General features: G+C 54.1%; 1 protein-coding gene across 2 annotated transcripts in view; it reads left to right on the top strand.

The window, feature by feature from the left end:
• Positions 1 to 19,713, top strand: part of ADAMTS17 (ADAM metallopeptidase with thrombospondin type 1 motif 17) — a 269,013-nt gene that overhangs the window by 48,628 nt on the left and 200,672 nt on the right. For both annotated transcript variants that reach the window (XM_051822951.3, XM_089311139.1), the window contains one exon: positions 7,962 to 8,128. In XM_051822951.3, coding sequence (XP_051678911.3) covers positions 7,962 to 8,128 — 167 coding nt within the window. The remainder of the gene's footprint in view (positions 1 to 7,961; positions 8,129 to 19,713) is intronic.

Below are 19,713 nucleotides of genomic sequence, written 5' to 3'. Positions count from 1 at the left end.
AGCTGCCTGTGATGCCGGCATCCCCTGTGAGTGCCGGTTCTTGTCCTGACTGCTCCACTTCAGATCCAGCTCCCTGTTAACGCACCTGGTAAAGCAGCAGAAGATGGCCCAGGTGCTTGGGCCTCTGTACCCATGTGGGAGCCCAGGATGGAGCTCCAGGCTCCTGGCTGGACCATTTGGGGGAGAGAAGCAGCACATGGAAGATCTCTCTTTTTCACCCCCGCCTCCTGCTTTTTTCCTCTCTCTCTATAACCCTGTCTTTCAAATAAAATACATCTTAAAAAACAAAAAACAAAAAACGACCATTGTGTTGGACCTGCCATGTGACCCTCTGGGCCTGTGCTCATTTGCATGTTTCGCCAAGGCCCACAGGGAGTGAGGGAGAGAGGGGCAGGTCTTATTGGTCCCACCTTGTAGACTTCCAGGTACAGGGCCTTGGTATCTTAAATGCCTGGTGCAGTGAGTAGGAGTGATGGGCTGCTGCTGTTAGCAGGTGCTCAGCTCCTTGGGGACACGTTCCTGAGCCACAGTAGGTGCCTGGAACCTTAGGGAGTTTGTATCCTTCTATATAGTTCCTCGTCCACCTAGAGGGGCAGCCGTGAGCTGCACAGGGGCTGCAGCCCTTCTCTGCTGCTCTCCTGTACACAGTGTCACCTTCCACGCTCTGTTTCCTGCACTAAACACAGACCGGAAATCATGATGGAACATTCCGGAACTAAGCCATTCGTACCTCTGGGATGGTGTGCTGTTCTGATGAGCACGATCAAGTCTCCCGCAGTCCTGCTTCCTCCTACCTGCGACCTGAGCCGCCCTCCGAGCTGTGTGGCCTCACGGTGTACGCTGCCTGCTGTTGCTTGTTGGTTACTGAGGAGCCTTCTTGGTTGTCAGACCCGGTGTTGGGGTGTCTCTGTGCCTGTAGGCAGGTGACCCTCGGCTCTGCCGCCTTATACTAGAGACAAGGTGATTCTTCACCAGTTCTAGGTTGGCCAGCTCGGAGGTTACTGGCAGGTGCACGTTGGTGTCAGCCGTGGGCTGCTTTTGTCCTGCCTCTGTGCAGAGGGGGTGCTGTTGAGTACCTCCCCTTTTGTGTTGGAATGGATCCTGCCTTCCTTCCTCCTGCTTTGGAGACCCAAGGCGCTCCATGGGATGTGGCCCAAGGGGCGGAGAGAACCATTCTGGAGGGCCAACAACACCTTCACTTATTTCAGGTCGTCTTTTGTTATAAATCAGAATCTTTTGTGTCCACTTGGTGCCTTCTGTCTTATTGTTCAGAGTTTAAACATGGCCTCCGGGGCCGGGCGCTGTGGCATAGCTGGTAAAGTTGCCACCTGTGATGCCAGCATCCCAAATGGGCATTGGTTCAAGTCCTGGCTGCCTCCCTTCCAATCTGGCTCCCTTCTAATGTACACCGGGAAGCAGCAGAAGATGGCCGAAGTGCTTGGGCTCCTCCACCCTCCCTAGAGATCCAGAAGAAACTCCTGGCTTCGTTCTGACCCAGCCCTGGCCGTTACGGCCATTTCAGGAGTGAACCCGTGGATGGAAGATCTTTCTCTCTGTGTCTCTGACTTTGCAGCTCTGACTTTCAAATAAATAAATAAGTAAATCTTAAAAAAATAAAATAAAAGTGATTTCTGTGGAACTACTTCAAATAAAGTAATGCTTGTTGCCCAAATTTGGAAGATCAGGAAGAAAGGAGAAATGACTGTCACACGTCACCCCACATCACCACTCACTAATATTTCAGTTAAGCTCTTCCCAGGTTTTTTAGTATGAATATGGAGCTTTCAAGCAGTTTGTGTAAAAAACGGAATTCAAAGATAAGATGTATATAAAGTTGATTTCAACAGATCTCTTTCAAGGCCAAGAAGCATTTGTAACAAGATTTGTAATCAGCCAGTTAGTCCATCCCAAAGAACTGAGGGTCCTGGGATTCAGCTACATCAGTGCAGTCTCTTTTCACTATTAACTGTAGAAAAACTTTAAGATAATTAAGCCAAATGAGGTCAGAAGGAGCCAAGCCAGGACTCTAATTGGACACGTAATGACTGCCCAGCGAAGCTCTCATGGAGTTGGTGAGGCAGGGGCATTGCCATGGGGAGGAAGGACTCTAGCAGGCTGTCCCGGGCAGTTTTCCGCAGGAGCCAGGGCTCTCTCCCAAGGAACAGATGTCACCATCCCTCGGCTCTCCAGGAAGTCAATGAGCAAAGTTCTCCGAGAATCCCCCCAAAGTTGCCACGACCTTTGCTCTTTTTTTTTTTTTTTTTTTTTTGTGGGAGGTAAAATAGCAAAGTTTATTAGGGAAGGGACATCCGTAAGGACGGATGGGCACCTCTTCAGACAGAACCTGAGACTGAGAGAGTGCCCAGTCACTCGGACTGGGAGAGGGAGGGGAAGGAGCAAGGTTACATAGTTGAGTGGAGAGATTACACCTGGCCAGGCCAGGCAGGCGGCTCAGCAGAGAGGCAGAGGGCTGAGCGTGCAGTCTGGTTGAGGGGGGAGGGTTACGGAGATGGGTCTTGCTTCCCCACCTCTGCTCCTCTTGAACAAAGGGCTTTTTGGATGTAAATAGAAAAACTTCTGAGTTTTCTCTTGAAGGTCTGAAACAAAGGACTTTATGGATGCAAATGTTATCAGACAGGAGGAAGGGTGGGCAGGACCCCCTAGAGAATTGGGATCTGGAGCAGGGTGTTTGAAATGCAGATACTGGGCTGCACCTGGGAGATTGTGGAAGATTTGTCAGGCAGAAGGGGTGGGTTATCAGGTAGAAGGGGTCAGGGCAGGGCAGGATGTGAATACTGGACTGCCCCTGAAACACCATCAGGATGACTTTGAGATGCAGCATATGCTGGACATAGATGTCTTCTCTTTAGGCCTTTATGTCACACACACATAAGCTCATAACTGACTTCCTACCTAACATTCCCCCCTCAAGAGGTAATACCCAAAATTCGTCTTTGGGATTATGGATGGAGTTCCGTTTTCTGTAACTTCTTCAAAGCTGGCATATGGGCGTCGAGGGGGATTTGGGTATTTCCTCTTGCTACCTGTCTTGTGGTGTGCAACAGTGGCCTTGGAAAGACTGTGCTGCTCGGTCCAGAGGGCTGCTCAGGTCGTCCAATGGAATGGGCTGGAAGCCTTGTCTGACGACAATTTGGAGTTCGGCAGCTTTTAGTCTGTTAGAGACAAAATGAACAAGGGCATTAAAAACACACGGTCCAAAGAGAAGCATCAAGATTGCAGAAGTTAGTGGGCCAAGGAGAGGAAATAGCCAGGATTTCCATGACCAGATGTCAGGCCAGAAATCCCAGCCCTGCTTGGCCTGGTCCTGGAGCTGTTTGGCTTTGTCCAGGAAAAGTACGAATTTGGATTTGTACCTGTCTAGTCTGATTGACCCAGAGACAACATTCTTCCTGGAACATGGCACAGATACCCCCTGGAGCAGCAGTTAGCATGTCCAGTATTATTTTCTTTCATAACCTTTTGTGACTTCCACACACCCTCTTCAACTTACTTTAAACATTCCATCATTTCCATTCCGGTCTAGAGTAAACTAGCCATCAGGATAGTCGTTCTTACAAACCATGTCCTTTCCTTATTTTAAAACCTCGTTCCTTCTTAACCTTCCTTACCAAGAACACTCTTTACTTCTTGACCTTTCTTACCAAGCACACATTTCTATACTTGTGATGTTTTCCATAGAGCCTGGTTGGCTCTTTCTACCTTACCAGAAGACTGAGGTCTCCATGCAGAGTGAAGGTGCCTTACAAATCCCTTGTGTGATCTAGAGCTCTGGTTAAGGCAATCAGTTCTGCTAACTGAGCAAAAGTTCCTGGGGGCAGAGCACGCTTCAGTAACGTGCCAGGCTGTAACTGTTGCTACCCTGAGAAGCAGGTCCCGTCTGACAAAGCTGCTTCTGTCTGTGAACCAAACCTCATCTGCGTTAGTCAGGGGGCTGTCTCTTGGGTCCCTTCTGCTGGCATAGATCAAGTCTACAGTCTCAGTACAGGAGTGGAGGGGACCACTTTCCCCTGGAACTGGCATTAAAGTAGCCGGGTTTAGAGTAGAGCAATGTCTTATTTTTACCTGAGGGTTTTCTAGAAGGAGGACCTGATATTTAGTATTCTACAATCTGCCCAGCTTCCAGCTCCAGCCACTGCTATTGGGGATGGCTTAGGGTCAGTGAAACACAAGTTGCCTATTTCTATCAGCCTCCTATTCAGCTCTCCTCCTAGTCCAGCCATGTAATGCAAGTCAACAGGGTGCCTCCCTTAAAGGAGATTCGCATCTCTTGCAGTTCTCTTCCAGCACCCCATGGATAGGTCTGGGACTCACACACCCAGCTTAAAAGTCTATCCAATAGTATTAAAAGTCTATCCAATAGTATTAAGCTTAGAAAGCCCTCCCTGCCAGTTCCTAAAAACAGGGCTTTTAGTAACAGCCAACTCAGATAGTCCTGCACCTATTTGGACAGGTCCTCACTGAGGACTTAAAGGGCCTATCTCTTGAGGGGGGTGCACAATAATCCATAATGTAGATGGTTAAATGTAAATGATTTGTTGGTTTGTCTCTTTTCCCAGCCTGAGACTCTAGTCTTGTACATTGGCTTCCTAGCAAAACTAGCTACTAGGTATCCAGAGGAAAACAAAGCATTGCTAGTCCATTAGAGTGTTAATTATTTAACCCTTATCCTCACCCCTGGGGAGAGAAAACCTGCCCCAGAGAGGATATGGGCCATGCGCAAATTCCTACTTCTTCAAACTTCAGGCAGTCCTCGTTTTCTCTGTCAGGTTCCTAGATACAGGGAAACAGCACAGTTCCTAAACCAGGCTCTCAACAGGCAGCCAAAGCAGAGCCCCTTCCTTTGGGGGAAAGAGAAAACCACAGCCTTTGCTCAGCTAAAGGATGCTATGACTAAAGCCCCTGTGCTAGGACTGCCAAACCCAGGGAGACCCTCCCAGCTGCACATCACTGGGAGGCAGGGAGTCACCTTAGGAGGGTTAACTCAGGATCTGGGACCTGTTAAGTGACCTGTGGGCTACTTTTCTAAAACCTTAGACATGGTTGCACAAGGATGGCCTCCACTGCCTAAGGATGATAGCAGCAGCTGCCTTGCTGACAGAGGAGGTATCTAAAATTACATTAGGGCAAAATATCGCCCTTTATACCTCACATCAAATAAATTCTCTGTTAGAGCAAAAGAGCTCTCACTGGCTCACAGATTGTAGAATACTAAAATATCAGACCTTTGCTCTTGACCGGTCTGCCTTTGCTCTGGCTGTGCCACGCCCACCTCTTGGTAGCCACTGCTTTGGTTGTGCTCCATCTTCAGGATCATACTGGTAAAGCCAGGTTTCATCTCCCATTAAGATTCTCGGAAGAAATGTTTCAGGACCTCGGTCCCCCCACTTGTTGGAAACCCCCATGGGAAGCTCTGCTCTGCTCTCCTCCAAATCGACCACATGGTTTAGCACCCAGTGAGAAACTTTGCTGCTCTTTAATTTGTCAGTCAGGATTTTGCCAGCTGATGTCTGTGGTATTGGCTGTCGTTCCTTCGATTAGCTGTCTGCCCTCTTCATTAGGGCATGAGTGGGGCTAATTTTTTCCTTGCAAGTGGATGTGCGCAATCTGTTGCCAGGGATTTCACCTTTAGCGTCGTCGCCGCCTCCTCCTCCTTTTTTTTTTTTTTTTTTTGACAGAGTTAGTGAGAGAGAGAGACAGAGAGAAAGGTCTTCCTTCCATTGGTTCACCCCCCAAATGGCTGCAATGGCCGGCGCTGTGCTGATCCAAAGCCAAGAGCCAGGTGCTTCTTCCTGGTCTCCCATGTAGGTGCAGGGGCCCAAGAACTTCGGCCATCCTCCACCACCCTCCCAGACCACAGCAGAGAGCTGGACTGAAAGAGGAACAACAGGACTAGAACCTGGTGCCCATATGGGATGCTGGTGCTGCTGGCGGAGATTAACCAAGTGAGCCACAGCGCTGGCCCCCACCTCCTCCTTTTTTTTTTTTTTTTTTTTTTTGACAGGCAGAGTGGACAGTGAGAGAGACAGAGAGAAAGGTCTTCCTTTACCGTTGGTTCACCCTCCAATGGCCGCCGCGGCCGGCGCACCGTGCTGATCCGATGGCAGGAGCCAGGTGCTTATCCTGGTCTCCCATGAGACGCAGGGGCCAAGGACTTGGGCCATCCTCCACTACACTCCTGGGCCACAGCAGAGAGCTAGACCGGAAGAGGGGCAACCGGGACAGAATCTGGCGCCCCGACCGGGACTAGAACCTGGTGTGCCAGTGCCGCAAGGTGGAGGATTAGCCTAGTGAGCCACGGCGCCGGCCCCCACCTTCTCCTCAAATGCAGCTCTCCACCTGTAAACCACTGACTTCTTTGGGGCGCTTCCCCATCAGCATTCCATAAAGCAGCCGTGAGCTCAGCATCCGTCCACCGCCCTCACCATCACTCATGCTGGTTCTCGCTTTGATTTTGGCGGAATTCGTGTTGCTCTCACAGGGCTCTTCAGATGGTCTTGTCCTTACTGCTTCACACTCGGTCCTATTCACACTTGTTACAGCAGGTTGGTACAAGTTTATTTTGTTGCAGAAATTTGGATATGCATATGTAAATCATAGCATACTTTTCCAATGTACTTTTTAAACACCGTGTGTGTGTGTGTATATATATATGTTGTGTGTGTGTGTTTGTTTGTTTCTTTCTTTCTTTCTTTCTTTCTTTCTTTCTTTCTATCTATCTATCTATCTATCTATCTATCTATCTATCTATCTGCCTGCCTGCCTGCCTGCCTGCCTACCTACCTACCTACCTACCTACATCTTTGGAGCCTGAAGGTACTTCTGTGTAAAAGTTTGGCAAGGCTGAGATCCGGCTGATTTTCAGAGGAGTTCCCCCGCATCACTAAGTAATCATGTAGGTGGTGATGTTGTGTATGACTGCTTTCCTTTTGTCCATCTCTGGGTTTTCTATAGCTCCATGTCTCTGCCGTTGCCCCATTTTTCATGAGTGTAAATTATATTGCATGGAACATTCATTTCTGAATTTCGACCCCTGTGTTGGATTACTTCCTAGTACCCGTTTTTGGTTCCGGAATGACGGGTTCACTGAGGAAGCTCTTGGTGCCTGTGTAGACTGTTTACTACATGTTGGTGGTAGCGGCTGTGTTCATACATGCTAATGCCAACAGTGGACGTAGCTGTGAAATGAGAGACCTGCCTTCCTCCCATGTGGATTCCAGAGGGCCTGCTCCTCCTGCCACCTGCTGCGACGGCCAGGGTGACTGCATGTGCACAGTGATGGCAGCCGCTTTGGCCGCCAGGGCGGGCTCCTCCATCAACACGACAGCTGTTGATCAAAGTCAGATCTCCCAGGGAGATAGCTTTTCTAAAGGGTCACACAGTGGGAGGAGCTGTCACACTTGTTTCTTAGCCTAGATGTGTGTCCTGGGTTATTCTGATTATGTTTAAATGATGCTTTTGTGCCCTCCAGGGTTTATGGCTGCACATTTGTGACTGTCCAGGTGCTGGGGTGCCAGCCCGGACCTGGGGTACAGTCTGGTCCCTGAAGGCCCTTCTTCCTCGGCCCTGTAATCAGAAGTGGGAGTGCCTGTCAGGCGTGTCATTGACCTTGGAGCCTCCAGGCCCCTCCCCTCTGGTCCAGGCTTCCTTTTCCTGCTCAGACCTGTGCCCCCCCCACCCCTGCCACGTTCCTCTGCACAGGCAGGGTTCTCTTCTGCGATGCCAGCCTGGCTGTGGGTGTGGCTGTGTGGGTGGCCCCCCCAGGCCAGGCCTCCCCAGCTCCTTCGCTCCTGCCTAGTGGACACAACCCCTGGCGAGTGATTGGGACTCCCGTGTGGTGCTGGAGGACACTGGACAGTAGGCAGACCCTTCTCTTGGGGGTCGCCTAGGAAGGTCTTTTCTCTGCCGAGGACGACAACGTCAACGTCTCCATCATCTTGCAGAGAAGCAGCTGAACGGCAGCAGGCCGGCGCGGGACTGGCGGGAGCGGAGGCACGCCATCCAGCTCAGCGAGCGCACGGTGGAGACCCTGGTGGTGGCCGACGCCGACATGGTGCAGTACCACGGGGCCGAGGCTGCCCGGAGGTTCATCCTCACCGTCATGAACATGGTGAGTCCCTGTGTCCGCTCTGCGGGGGCCTCTGTGCTCCCCTGGCTGTGGGCTCAGCTCCTGGGGTGAGGAGGCAGCCGGGGAGGGGGATGAAGCCCCTGGGCCCCGGTGAGAGCGGGCCTGCTGCCAGCCAGGCCCTGCCGTGTGCCCCGGGGGCTGCCAGGCCCTGTGCTCTGTGGAAGACCCACGCCAAGGGCCCGTCCACACTGGACAAGGAGACAGCAACCTAGTGAAGGAGAGAAAGTCAAGCTTTAGTGGCAAGCGAAGCTTACCTTGTGCCGGGAGGGTTTGGTGGGAGCAGGGAGAGGGGCTGCCCAGATGTAGGAGCCGGGGAGGGGGCCGTGAGGTCTGTGTCCCTGTGGGATTTGTTGGGCGGAGCTGGGTGCCTGGGGGAGGGGCCGGCTCCCGGACTGCCCTCCAGTCCTCTCCCCCAGCAAGCCTGTTTGAAGACCTTCACCCCGCTGTGGTCTCACGTTTGGAGCCAGGGGTACAAAGGCGAACAGGACCGGCCCCTCCCGTGGACAGCAGTGGTGGTAGCAGGTGAAGGAGGCTTCTGCGCCACCATCGAAGCCCCTGCAGGGGCCTCTGGGGTCAACCTGTGGCGCAGAAGCACAAGCCCTCCAGTAGAAAGAAAGGTGCTGGCTGGGGGCTGGGAGGTCTTGCGGCAGGTGCGGCAGGTGGGAGGCCCAGAGGGGTGTCCGATCCACGTGCAGGACAGGTGGCATGAGCAGAGAGGGGCGGAGCCTGGAGCCTGGAGATGTGGGCAGGCGGGGTGACGGAGGTGAGTAAGAAATGTGCAAAGGCCTTGAACAGGCGTTTTTCAAAGGAAGAAATACACGTGGCCCAGAGACACTTGGAAAACGTGCTCAGGTCACTACTCATCAGGGAAATGCAAACACCAACCACAGTAGGTGTCATCACGCCCCAGTTAGAGCAAGTGCTACCCGAAAGTAAAAAAATGGCGAATGCTGGACACTGTTGGCGGGAGTGCAACTTGGAGAACGGTGTGGGGCTTCCTCAGAAAACTACAGATAGACCTACCTTATGACCCAGCTATCTCGCTCCTGGGCACAGAGCCAAAGGAGATGAAGTCAGCGTATGAAAAGGTTCCTGACTCCTGAGTATAATTTCTATCAGCTCAGTTCACAGTAGCTAAGGTATGGAATCCACCTCGATGTCCATCAGCTGCTTGGGTAGGGAGCAGGGTGTATATCCACAATGGAGCATTACTCGGGCATAGAAAAGACGGAAACGCTGACATCTGCAGCCAAGTGGACGGACTGCAGAGTGGAACCAGGCAGACGTGTGTAGTTTGTGGCGCGTAAGCATCGTGTGGCTGGCCCGGCCCTGGGTGCAGGGTTGTGGATGTCGCTGCTCTGAATCGTACCGGGTGAGAGACAATCTGCTGCTCTCCCACGTTTATAAAAAATGGAAGTGGGGGGAGAGGAATGGTGAGGCGCGTCGGGCACTGGTGATGTTTTGTTCCTAATTTGTGTGTTGGTTACCAGCGTGCTCAGGGAGCAAAAACCGCATTGACCTGTACGCCTGTGTGCGTTTTGTGGTTTGCATATTTGGATTTCAATAAAATGTCTTAAAATGGAAGGTAGACGAGGAAAAAAGAAGAATGTCACGAGGCGGGGGTGCTGTCGGGGCGGCAGCGTGTCCAGGTTCCTGCCGTGAGCAGCCCCAGTGGCTGCATGCGGGCAGCCCGGGCTCAGAGTGGCCAGCAGGAGCCTCTGGAGTGGTGTGGACACAGAGGCTCTGAGCTAAGAGGGGACCCAGGGCTGAGTCGGCTTCTGCCGATGGTGCCGCTGTGAGTGCCTGCACCCCTACCTGTTTGAAGCTGTTCTTGTGGGAGTGGTACCTGCCTCACAAGGGCCCTGGGGCTTCCTGAGAGCTGGTTAACTATGGCCCGGCCCGCAGTGCTCACGTGGGCGCCATGCAAGGCCAGGAGGAAGGCAGCTGGGGCCTGGCCCTGCCCCAGGGTTTCCCATCTGCACATCAGCTCAGCTCATTTTGCTTTTTAAAAATGAACAGGGTGCAAGTGTGAGGGATAAACACTCATTAGTACCACCAGGGTGGTAATCAGGCACGGCTTCCATGGGGTGTTGGCTCTATAACCCACTGTCTGGGCTGCAGCAGCTGCTCCATTTCAGGCCAGGAGGGCGGGCGGGGAATCCCCCACCCCCGCCCCCGCCCCCACCCCCACCCCCACCCCTGAGCTCGGAGGACAAGAGGGACCCGACCGACGTGGTGTCTCCTCCTGGGCTTCCCATGCTGAGACGTCGGAGGCTCACCATCCAGACACATTAAGTCTGGCTTCAGGTGCGTCCTGAAGTGTGAGTGGGTCTGCTGCAGACCAGAAAGCCAGTTACTGCACAGCCACCCTGTCACCGAGCCTCGCCACACGCCCCTCCTGCTGTCCCCAGGTAGTCACTGAGGCCCAACACCCCAAGCCCTTCTCCAGTGCCCGCGGCTGTCTGTCAGGACACCCAGAGGCGGCTCTGCTGCCTGTGGCCATTTGGGCGAAGCGGACATTTCTGGGAGTGAGTGGATGAGCTGTAAGCCAGGAACAAGGGCAGAGTCGGCGGGGACTGGAGCCCTGTCACAGTGAGCAGGTGGGATGCCGCATGCCAGTCCATGTGTCCCCTTCCTCCTGTGGCCGCAAGGTGACCGGCTGTGTCTCCTGGACCTCCTCTTAGGAAGGACTCCAGCGTGTTCCTCCCCACGCTGTGGGAGACGGCCTCCGTGGTGCCGGCGGCCAGGTGCCCGTGTCCTCCTGGGCTCCCTCCTGGGGCTCTGTAGGCAGAGGCCGGGCTCACCTGTGCATGTCGCCCTGTCCACAGGCAGACTAATGCGTGCTGTGAGCACACGCAAAGCCAGACAAGTGAGGTGTCAGGTGTGTGTGCTCCTGGCATCTCAGGACCTCCCACCTGCCGTGGATTAGGGCAGCACCAAAGGCGGGAAGTGCCCGCGTGGGTTACACCAGCAGCCCCACAGCAGGTGGTGGTGCACACTCCTGTGCCCACCAGGAGGCTCCGAGGCGGGCCAGGGCCAGGGGAGGAGCCAGTGAGGCCCAGCAGAGAGAGGCCTCTCCCGCGGCTGTGGGGGCTGATTGCTGCTGTCTGTGGTCCATCCCTCTCTGCCCTGGGCTGCCCACCATCATCTCAGCCTTGAGTTTGCCTGTTGGGGGTCCTGACTCCATATCCTCCTCCTTGCATCCTTGCCTGTGTAGTGGCCTTTGTCATGGAGCAGTGTCACCCCCCCCCCCCAGGAGCCCTCTCCCAGGTGACCCTTCTGGCCTGCGTGACCAGGGCCTGGCCCTGCACCTGCTTCTCCTACCCCTTCTCAGCCCTGGACACGCCCCCTCGCCCTGCCTGTCCTCCGAGTCCCAGCTGCTCCTGCAGGGCCAGCCCCTGTGCTGTAGGGCTTCCGCACACACCCCTGCCCAGGGCGCCCCTTGGCTGCCTCCCTGGGGGCTGCCCTGTTTCCTGGACCTCAGCAGCCCGCTCTGGGTGTGGACTCGCGTATAGAACACCACCCTGCGGCAGACCTCTCTGGCTGCCCAGGTGAAGCTGGTGTCCGGTCAGGCCAGGGCGTGGCCACCTTCCATCCTGATGCAGTGCAGCCCCATGGGAACCCCCGAGAAAACGGCTACAGAGGGGCAGGAGGCGCCGAGGCACGCAGAGAGCCAGCAGCGGGTGCAGGAGGGCGTCCCTCCGCAGCAGTGGTTGCCTCGTGTCGACGGGCTGAGGCTTCCAGCTGGAATACAGAGCTTGGCAAAATGCATCTGTAGACAAATTATAACCCAGCTGTATTTAAAGGCTTATTTCATTTATTTTTAAAGATTGATTTACTTATTTGAAAGAGTTACACAGAGAAGGAGAGGCAGAGAGAGAGAGAGACATCTTCCATCTGCTGGTTCATTCCCCAGTTGGCCACAACAGCCAGAGATGCACAGATCAGGAGCCAGGAGCTTCTTCCAGGTCTCCCACGTGGGTGCAGGGGCCCAAGGACTTGGGCCATCTTCTACTGCTTTCCCAGGCCATAGCAGAGAGCTGGATTGGAAGCGGAGCAGCTGGGACTTGAACCGGTGCCCATGTGGGATGCTGGCACTGCAAGTGGCAGCTTTACCTGCTGTATCACAGTGCTGGCCCCTAAAGGCTTATTTTAGATCCAAAGACAAAAAATAGGTTGAAAGTGAAAGGATGGAAGAAGATACTCCATGCAAATAGTAACAGGAGAGAGATGATACATACACTAACATCCGACTAAATGGAGTTCAAATCAAAAAAGGTTACCCACAGCAAAGAAGGTTATTATGTGAGCATATTCATGAAACCGCCCACATAGCAAGAAGATCTAACAATTATATTTATGTATTTGAATACTGGATACACAGATCAATAGTCATGTTGTAGCCCATTAACAAAAAGGGGGGGAACCCATTGTGGTGTAGCCACGTGCTATGCTGACATCCCACATGTATACCTGTTCATGTCCCGGTTGCTCCACCTCTGATTCAGCTCCCTGGTGATGTACCTGGGAAAGCAGCAGAAGACGGCCGAGGTACTTGGACCCCTGCACCCACGTGGGAGACTATCTGGGGAGTGAACCAGTGGATGGAAGATCTTTCTTTCTGTCTCCTTCTCTCTCTGTAACTCTGATTTTAAAATAAAAATTTTTTTTATAAACTTCATGTTTGTCTTAATTGATGCAGGGAAGGAGTTTGACAAAATTCAACACCTTCTCGTGTCAGTGAACTAGTCATGGAAGGAAGTGATGTCCACATCCTAAAAGCCACAGTGAAATCTCATAGCTAACGTCACTCTGTGGTAACCAAGAAAGCATTTCTCCAAAGTCAGCCACAAGGCAAGGATTCTTGCCTTTGCCACTTCCATGCAGGTCCAGGGAGTCCCTGCCACAGTATTTAGGCAAGAATAAGAAGGAGAAGGCTTCCAGTAGGAGAGCAAGAAGTCAGATGAGCCCAACCACGATGGTGTCTGGTATGTGGGAAACCTGGAGGATGACACACACAGAGACGCACAGAGACCGACACAAAGACACATACACAGACAGACACACAGATAGCCACAGAGACACAGACACACATAGGCACAGACACACAGGGACACACAGACAGACGCACACACAGTCACAGATACACACACAGAGACACAGACACAGAGACACAGACACATGTGGGCACACACACAGACACACAGAGACCAACACACACAGAGCCACAGAGACACAGACACAGGTACACACACAGACACACAGAGACCAACACACACAGTCACAGAGACACAGACACAGGTACACACACAGACACACAGAGACCAACACACACAGAGACACAGAGACACAGACACAGGTACACACACAGACATACAGAGACCAACACACACAGAGACACAGAGACCGACACACACACAGTCACAGAGACACAGACACAGGTACACACACAGACATACAGAGACCAACACAGAGCCACACAGGCACACACACACACAGACACACACACACAGACACACACGCACAGACTGTTAGGACTGGGAAGGCCAGGAGAGCAGCAGGATACAAACCGAGCGCACACAAGCAGCTGCATCTCTGTCTGCTCGCTGTGAGACATCTGAAAAGAATACGGGAGGTCAGTCCATGTAAAACCACACTGAAAAGGAGAAAACACTCAGGAATGAACTGTGGAGCTGAGAAGAACTTATTCTATGTTGAAAACCATAGAACACTGAAGGAAAGTCAGAGATAACTGGAAACTCGTCACGTCTGTGCATCGCCAACCTCGTGATGTCAGTACCACCCACGCAACCCGAGGAGTCAGTGCAGCGTCTGTCAGAATCCCAGTGACGTTGTTGTTGTGGCTGAGGTAGAGAAATGCGCCCTAAAATTCATTCGGGATCTCACCCCTGAGTAGCCCAAACCGTCCTGAGGAAGAAGAGTTCAACACCTACTCAATGCAGTAGTGATCCAAGCGCTTCACTGCTGTAAATGGGCCCACAGGACGACGGAACGGAAATCCGCTCTGACGTACAGGATCAGCTGGTGTTTAACAGGGAGCCAGCACCTTTCAATGGAAAATGAGTCTTCCCGCCAGGCGGCGCTGGGATAACTGGGTATGAACCTGCCAGGGAAGGAGGCTGGACCCTGCTACAGTATACAAGGATGGAAATGACCAGCGTCCCAAACAGAAGAGCTGAAATGTAAAAAGTCTTAGAAGAAAACATAGGAGGGAGGTTTCTGGACATTTGTGACAACGGTCGTTGGCAGTGTTTCTTGGATGTAGCACCAAAGCGCACGCAGCGGAAAGGAAAAACAAGCAAATTGGGCGTCACCCAAATCAGTAAGGTTCGTGTTTGTGTCAGAGCGCACTGTCGAGAGAACGAGGGAAGCTCGCGAATGGGAGACGCACCTGAGAGTTTCATATCTGATAGCATCTAGGATATATACGGCGTCCCTACAAGTCAACAAAGTGCAACTTGAAAATGGGCAAAATACGCCAAAGACCAATGAGGAAGATGCTTGGCATCAGTAATCCTTAGGGAAGCGCCAGTCTAAATCCCAAGGAGACGTCACTTTGTGCTCATTAAATGCTGCTGCGAGACAGACGGGGAAGCACAGAGATGGGAGAGAGCAAGTGCTGGTGAGGGTGAGAAGTGGAAATCTTCGTGCACTGCCTGTGGGGCTGTAAAATGGGACAGCCCCTCTGGAGAGCAGGGTGGTTCCTCAAAAGCCAGCCCAGTGGGAGGGTGGCCTGTCACCTGCAGTAATCTAGTGTGTGTCACATGACCAAGTAGGAGCAAGAAACTCCAAGCCTCCAGCCACAAAGTAACGTCAAAGGGGAAAGTGTTGATTACTCTGTTTCCGTCAGCACACGCTATGTGCCTGTACTCCGTTTCCATCAGCACATGCTGTGTGCCTGTACTCCGTTTCCTTCAGCACACGCTGTGTGCCTGTACTCCGTTTCCGTCAGCACACGCTGTGTGCCTGTACTCCGTTTCCATCAATACACGCTGTGTGCCTGTACTCCGTTTCCTTCAGCACACGCTGTGTGCCTGTACTCCATTTCCTTCAGCACACGCTATTTGCATGTACTCCGTTTCCATCAATACATGCTGTGTGCCTGTACTCCGTTTCCATCAATACACGCTGTGTGCCTGTACTCCGTTTCCATCAATACACGCTGTGTGCCTGTACTCCGTTTCCGTCAGCACACGCTGTGTGCCTGTACTCCGTTTCCATCAGTACATGTTGTACACAGATATCAAGATACCACCCTGTAGCCTATGAGCACGCACAATTATTAATAAGTTGTAACACTTTTTGAACGTGAAAGACAAAACAGCAACCTTATGATGTAGCAGTTCCAGATAAACACCCATGGGATGGAGAGCAAGGACGGTGAACAGGTATTTGCACTCCTGTGTTCATGGCAGCATTATTCATAATAGCAAAAGGTGGAAGCAACCCAAGTGCCCACTGATTGATGAGTTGCTAAAGCGTGGTTTACGTGTGAATGGAATATTATTCAGGCTTAAAGAAAGGGGGAGGTTCTGCCACCCATACCACACCCCGGATGAACCTGAAAGACAATGTTCAGTGACACTCTGCAGTCACAGGTGGCAATACTGGGTGGCTGCACGTGCGTGAGTCACCCGGGGAGTCAGAGTCAGAGACGGGGAGTAGGGGTGAGTTGTGTGACGGCCCAGGGTTTCAGTTTTGAAAGATGGAGAAAGTTCTGGACATGGGTGGTGGCGATTGTTGTCTCACAGTGTGAATGCACTCGTTGCCACTGAACTGAACATCCAAAGGGTAACATTTTGCTATGTATATTTTTATAAGACTTATTTGAGACGTAAAGTTAACAGACAGAGGTAGAGACAGAGAGAGAGGTCTTCATCCGCTGCTTCACTCCCCAAATGGCTGCAACAGCTGGAGCTGTACGGATTGAAGCCAGGAGCCGGGAACTTCTTCCCAGTCTCCCACGCGGGTGCAGGGTCCCAAGGACTTGGCCATCTTCTACTGCTTTCCCAGGCCACAGCAGAGAGCTGGGTCGGAAATGGAGCAGCCGGGACATGAACAGGCACCCATATGGGATGCCGGTGCCACAGGTGGAGGATTACCCTGTGCCACGGTACCGGCCCTTGCTATGTGTATTTCACCACAATTAAAAACTCTGTCTTCCCAGCGTTTACCCTGAGGTTGGCCTGCACGCAGGACATGACGCAGCAGTGTGTGTGGAGTCTGGGCTATGAGGACTCAAGCGGGTAACTGTGTGCGTGACATCCTCTGCACAGGCTTTGGTGGAGTCTCTTGCATCCCACGCATCACACAGAACACAGCACATTGAGCTTGGGCGGCACGGGTGGGTATGTGACAGCCAATGCGGATTTACCCTTCCTACCCAGCCCTGGGGCGGGGCCCTGGGTGACGGGCAGGGCCTGCAGCCAGTCCGTCAGGTTGCCCCTTGCCTGTCAAGGATGGCGGTGTGAGGGTGAGGAGACAGGATTGTGTTAACAGGAGCTGGACGTGCAGCAACTCTAGCCGTGTCCGCTGGAGCAGTCCCAGAGCGACGGGAGAAGCCGCTGTCGAGGACCCGTGTGGCGTGGGGCAGGCGCCAGAGTGCTGGGCTGTGGTACATAGTGGCCTCGTCTCTGAACAGGGAGCAGAGGAGGGGTTTTGGCAAACTCAGGGCAGGAAGCGCAGGTCCGTGTCAGTCAGGGCTTTTGACGACAGCAAGAGACTGGATCTGAGCAAACCATGGAGAAAAGGGACCGCGTCTTGGGCCGTGCAGAGGGCAGTGTCCTGCACCAAAGCCGGGTGGGGGCTGAGTCACCAGGCCTGGAGCTGGAAGAAGGTCCAGGGGAGGGGACTCGGGGAGACCAGGCAGCAGGAGAGGTCAAGGTGAAGTTCAGGGCCGTCGGGCACTGCTGCGTGCTGATGGCCACTGCCCCTCCACCCGCCAGCCCTGCCCGCAGGGGTCCAATCCCTAGGGCTCCCAGAACAGGCTCTGCCCCCCAGTCCTGGGCTGCTGGGCCGGGCAGACTGAGGCTGCGCCCACTCTGGTTTCCACCGTGCAGTGAGGGCCCCTGCCTTCCCCCAAAGCTCACCCCGTGGGAGAAATTGTTCTTCAGTGGACACAGTGGTAGGTTCAGGCCGTGCCCCAGCCGAGCGTGTAGCCCTCTGAAGCTAGCGTGTGACAGGTGGGCTCGAATGACCTCCCACGTGGTGGAAAGCAGTGTCTCAGGGACATTTGCATACGCAGGTCTGTGATGGCAGCAATCATGGTGACTGGAAGGTAGAAGCGACCCAGGTCATTGACGGCTGTGTGTGCAGCCAACACATGGCCCCTGTGGGCAGTGGAACATTACTCAGCCCTGAAAAGGGAAGAAAGTTCACCGGGACACAGCAGTGTGCCTGGCCCTTGGTGCTGTGCTGAGTGAAGCAAGATTGTGCACGTGGTAGGTCCCTGGAGTGGTGTGGTTGCCGGGGCTGGAGCTTGGAGGAGTGGGGCGGGGCAGGGCTGCACGGGTCACAGGTGCAGGGTTGCGCTTTGGCAAGAGGAGAGCCCTGGAGATTGGGCGCACGAGGCCATGCTGAGCGCCACCCACCTGTCCTGCAGGTGGGTTAGGATGATGGGCTGGGTGGGCGGCTGCAGCTTGTCTGGCTGTGCTGGGGGCCGTTCTGCACAACCTGCAGCCGATCGCCCCTGGGTTGGGGCAGCGGGGACAGACACGGGGGCAGGAGTGTTTGAAAGAACAAGTTGCAGATGGAAGCAGGTGGTGCCGACACCAGGCACCCTCAGGGACCCGACAGAGCTTCGGTTGTTCTGTGTCTTCCTTGGTGACCAGGGAAGGGCATGAAAACCCCGGGACGTTCCAGGCAAGGTGTGCCTGGGGCGGAAACGACTGTTCTACTCAGCGTCCACATGAAATGACAGTAGCTTCCATGGTGACCAGAGACACTAGCAGTGTCAAAGCCCAGAGTGAGTCCCGAGGGTGCGTTTCTGACAGGTGCCACTTGGAGGCGCTGTGCCACAGAAGGCAGCCCCATCCTGTCCGGGCTCTTGGTGGTCTGTGTGGGACCTGAGTGTCCAGCCACAAGTCCCTGTCTGTCCTAGGCAAGCTCAGGGTCGCACAGGTGAGGGTGGCTTGTGAAAATCTGGCGGGATAAGCAGCTCCTACCCACCTGCCCTCCTCCCCTGGCTGCTGACCGCGTCCCCACGTTGCCGCTGTGTGCTGCCGGCAGCAGGTCCACCCGGCTCGCCGCGGGGCTCTGAGCGCTCGCTGCCACGCGGCCAGAGCTGGACACAGGAGGCGGGATGTCCATGCGATTGGCCAGACTGTTCCACGCCCAGCCGGGTGTCTCTCCAAACACCAGGTGGCTTCCGGGGCTCGGCCTGAGCAGAGCATGAGTTTCCATGGGAAAAAGCAGCTGGAAGATGGCGGGCATGTCTGTGCGGCTTGGCCCTGGTGCTCCGAGGCTGTTCCTGGATGAAGGGCCCGGAGGGGTGACCGGGTGTGTCTGCCCTGCCCTGTACTCTGTGTTGGAGCTTGAGGGACGTGGGCCTCCCCCACCCCCTGTGGCCCGGCCCCATGCCTGCCCTCATTCCATGCTTCCGTGTTAGGACCGTCTTACGTTAGTGCAATACCTCTGTCACCATCAGCACCAGGGCAGACACACAGCTGTTCAAGTCCACGGAGCACCAAGATTTTCTTCCAAGTCCCAGCGAGAAGACCACGTGACATTTCCTCACGAGGTCTCCTTAGATGTCACCTGGCTGTGAGGATCTCTCACACTTTTTTTTTTTTTTTTGACAGGCAGAGTGGACAGTGAGAGAGAGAGAGAGACAGAGAGAAAGGTCTTCCTTTGCCGTTGGTTCACCCTCCAATGGCTGCCGCAGCCGGCGTGCTGCGGCCGGCGCACCACGCTGATCCGATGGCAGGAGCCAGGTGCTTCCCCTGGTCTCCCATGGGGTGCAGGGCCCAAGCACCTGGGCCATCCTCCACTGCACTCCCTGGCCACAGCAGAGAGCTGGCCTGGAAGAGGGGCAACCGTACATTTTGTTTTTGAAGTGCTTGGTTCTTGAGCAAGGAAAAGGTTTCTTCGGCAGTGGTGAGGGGAGTGAGAACGCAACAGTTGAACGCGTTCTCTTTTTCCCCCTGGGAGAGAGTAAGTCGCACTGAGATAGATTTTTCTGGAATGCTGGGAGCAGATTTCGATGCCGGCGACACAGCTCATTCCTCTGTCATGCAGATGCCTGAACACTGTGCCCGCTCCCCCAGCTGTGGGCTGAGTGCTGGGTCCTTGAGCAGCTCCGCTTGGCCTGAAGTGACCCTGGCAGTGGCCACCCCTCTGCCGCTCTCGCTGCTGCACTGATGGCGTGACCATGGCACAACCCGGGCGGAGTTCCGACGCCTGCTGGGCGGCTCTCCACAGCCCCCGTGTGGGGGAGCACCCTGCAGAGGCTTGGGGAGGCGCTCGTCCTGTCCTCTGTCCCCTGCCCGCCGCCCCCATACTTGGAAAAGGAACCGGGGAGGATCTGTCCCTGTCCACTTGATTCCTCG

The sequence above is a fragment of the Oryctolagus cuniculus genome, chromosome 12 (assembly GCF_051225735.1).
Source record: "Oryctolagus cuniculus isolate XC-2025 breed Fujian yellow rabbit chromosome 12, ASM5122573v1, whole genome shotgun sequence".
Lineage (NCBI taxonomy): Eukaryota > Metazoa > Chordata > Mammalia > Lagomorpha > Leporidae > Oryctolagus > Oryctolagus cuniculus.
The sequence above is the reverse complement of the archived record's forward strand: the minus strand, read 5'-3'. Positions and strand labels throughout refer to the sequence as shown.